This window comes from Uranotaenia lowii, unplaced genomic scaffold (assembly GCF_029784155.1).
Source record: "Uranotaenia lowii strain MFRU-FL unplaced genomic scaffold, ASM2978415v1 HiC_scaffold_1299, whole genome shotgun sequence".
Lineage (NCBI taxonomy): Eukaryota > Metazoa > Arthropoda > Insecta > Diptera > Culicidae > Uranotaenia > Uranotaenia lowii.
The window spans coordinates 4487-7986 of record NW_026597298.1 but is presented as its reverse complement, the minus strand read 5'-3'; the positions used below and the strand labels follow the sequence as shown (position 1 = coordinate 7986).

General features: G+C 36.1%; 1 protein-coding gene across 1 annotated transcript; it reads right to left on the bottom strand.

The window, feature by feature from the left end:
* Positions 1-6: 6 nt before the first annotated feature.
* Positions 7-561, bottom strand: LOC129759242 (uncharacterized; the record flags this gene model as incomplete). The annotated part of the gene is made up of 2 exons (XM_055756645.1): positions 208-561; positions 7-148 (listed from the first exon to the last, which is right to left on the bottom strand). Coding segments are annotated over exons 1-2 (460 nt in total), but the record flags the coding sequence as incomplete, so codon positions are not given.
* Between the last annotated feature and the right edge of the window lie 2939 nt (positions 562-3500).

The following is a 3500-nucleotide window of genomic DNA, read 5'->3' as shown; positions in this document are numbered from 1 at the left end:
CCACACTATCGATGATAGGACTAGTGCTTGCGTGGGGTAGCGTTTGGATATTGAGTTCTACACAAACTGACGGTCTCGGTCGATAAAGTAGGTAAAGGTTTGATGATAGCGTACTGGGATTTGTGTCGAAGGATATGAGGGGCGTTTTCTGAAAATAAATGTGTTTGTTTATTTTAAGAAATCTGTAACCAGAAGTTTTGCGCTAACCAGAATAGAATCACTGCACTTCCGATGCAGCTGAGCCCCGATTCGGAATCCGGTGGGCGTTATGTGGCTCAGGTTCCAGCTGCATCGCACCAGCTGATGCAGGTCCATATATTTGGTAGCATTCAGTTGAAATCCTTCAAACCATTCTGGTCTCAAGTCGTACGTAAGCTTGTGAAGACCTGCAAAGTCTCCTGGATTAAGCGGAGTCGCCGGAGCACCGCCCAAGGTGATCAGCGGCTTCGGGAAGGCAGGTGGCGGCTTACCGGATCTTGGCTTCGGGTAGCACGGGTCCTCTTCGCGACAAGAGTGAGGTGACATTTTTTTTATTGTTTACTGTATCAATGCGATATGTGGGTGCTTGGATTGATCGGTTACTTTACTAGAATGGGTATATGTAGGATGTAGGCAATGGAAGCTAAAGAAACTATAGTATAGTTCAGGGGTGAGCAACCTTTTGGACCAACGGGCCAATTTTAATTTGAATTCTTGTCAGCGGGCCGCACTAAAAATAACATTTTTTTAATAATTAGCAGTCACGTCATATTTAATAATTACAAATTTTTGGCGAAAACAAATCTGAAAAAGGAAGGATGAAACGAATTCACGTGTATAAAAACAGAAATTAAACACGACTTTTTGAATACCTGGTACTGAAAAGGTACATCACGTACTCCTAACATTAAACATCATTGAATCTTTGTCACTTTTAAATTCTCTAAATTTTTAATAATACTGCTTGGCGAACATTTATTCTTTCAATATTCCTTAAAAAAAACCCTCACCTCCATTTAAAATCTTCTGGAGCTTACCACAGAAATAACTAAGAATGTGAAGAAGATATATTCAAAGAAATCACAGTCTTCTTAGCGTTGGACGTTGAATCGCTAAATGACTTTTTGTTGTTTTTTTTCCACAATTAAAACATGTCCTCAAAGCCTGGATTTTTTTCTACAAACAGTAAAAGCCCCGTTTTTTAAATTGAAGTTCTGCATTGGATCATAGCATTGAGATGTTGAGCAAGATTGTCGAAATCACAGAAAAATGTTCAATTTCACATATCTTCAAAACTACATTCTTGATCCTACAATTCTAGATTTCTTAAATTTTTAACCTTACTTAGATATCATTGGGATAGGATTTCAAAAGCTATATTCTGTGGTAATATGGAATGCGAATTGAAAGTAAAATAAATCAGGTTAATCAATGAGTGCTATAAATTTCCTATCAAATTTCTGAAAAAGCAGATATAAATTTTTTATCAAGAACAATTTTTGACGGTAACTTTGATGCTGAATGATTGAAGTCGATAAAAATCTAAAATCGTTCACCCAGGCTTTATTATTAAACTTTCGTAACTTTCGTCAATAAAATAAATAAAATAATAAATATTTCACAAGGTTTTGGATTTAATATTTTCGCCAGTACCATCAAGTCACCATTCACCGCCCAGATACCATTTACCGCCCAAAATCACCCTTTTGTGTGTATTTCGAAAAAACTGGAATTTTTTCTCCAAAAATAAGACCTGTGTTCTGTGTCGGCATCATTGTTCGACCATTTCACTGAAAAATCATCACTTGATTATGCTAACTATAGCCAGAAATAAAATATTTGGTTTTTCGTTTCCGGTCAAATTATTGAATTCGACGCCTGTTAGCGAACTAAGCATAACTGTGCTCCTAGGGAAAAAAGGGGTTTTGTTTACTAAATAATACCTATTTGTTCTACAATCGACTTGAAACGATAGTTTGATTTTTGTAGAATAGATTTGCATCGGAAAATTTTCGATTTTTTCAATAGTTGTTGTTTTTTGAAGCGTTCAGTGATGGGCGGTAATTGGTGTATAAATAAAAGTATGGGTTCCTAATTACCGGTCACGCACAATTTCTTTGTTTTTAACGCATGTATTGTGTCGAAAGTGTAAATTGTAAGAAGCATTTAGTTTGATTACGTTAGAAAATGATGTTTTATCGCTGAAAGTAACCGATTACTTGAGGCTGTTTGCCGGGAATCATCATTTTGTCAGTCAACGCTCTTTGTTAAAATTTGTACAAAATTTGCGGGAAAGATTTCACAAAATGTATTCTCTCAAGATCCAAAATATGGTTTTGACAGCTCGTTACATGGACAATATTAAAAAGAACAGTTTCCGTGTTGTTAGAAAGTTTTTCCTTAAGAAAACATTATCGATACCCGAAAAAGTCGAGTGGGCGGTAATAGGGCCAGTTGAACACCTCAACGTTTAGTTAATTAATTTTAAAAGCGTACATTTTTCGCAATCCACTAATTTTTTTATTTAAAGTAGAGCAGTTTTGAGATGTATTGGAAAAGAAAGCGAATAAAAATCTGCCGTCGTTTTTTTATTACACATGTTTGAAGTTGAAAAACCGCTTAACTGGGCGGTAGATGGTGACATGATGGTATTTGAATGCTAAGAGAACAAGCCTTTTAGCCGAATAATAGAATAATTTTTAAAAAATTCACTGCTGAGCATACTTTTTAACATACAACTTTATTTTTTCTTGAAACGAAATTGATGACTTCACTAACGTTCGAAATTTCTTTGATCATGTGAAGCTTCCGATTTTTGGCTGCTCTTCCGATTCACTTTAATAGATTTTGCTTCTCAATGTCGTAGGAGTTAAATATGTAGGAAAATGTATCCTGAATATAAAAAGCTCCAATATTACGTTATGCCAATGTACAAAACTGCATTTATGCCTTGAACAGAACATAACAAATGCTTAAAATGCCATAAAAAAGATTAAGGCATAAAAGTTTGGAAAAAAGCATCGCGGGCCGCACAAAAGGGTCTCGCGGGCCACATGCGGCCCGCGGGCCGCGGGTTGCTCACCTCTGGTATAGTTTACTATAGGCTCATTAATGGAAGCGAAAAGTAATTCTTTCTTTGGGTGTTAAATGTGTATGCGCGCGAGTAGAATGCAGTTAAAATTACACTAGATTCTTTTTTAAAACGATTTTATTTTACACGGTTTTATTTTAAACGATTTTCTCGAAATAAGACGATTTTCAAACATGTCAAATGGGTGAAATTTTGAATCCTATTCGATTCGAGATACTCGTTTCGAGCTTCAACTCGATTCGGATTAGAATCGGTATTCGTATTACATATCTCGTTCGAGTTCTAAATTTTAACGTACTAAATTTCGAGTAAACCGGGTAGTAGATCATCTCGAAACGTTCCATTCAAATCGAGCTCGTTCAATATCGGTAATGCCAAAGTCGTTCGAATCGAACGAAACTCAATTGTTTCGAGTTCCATAATCCCGCCC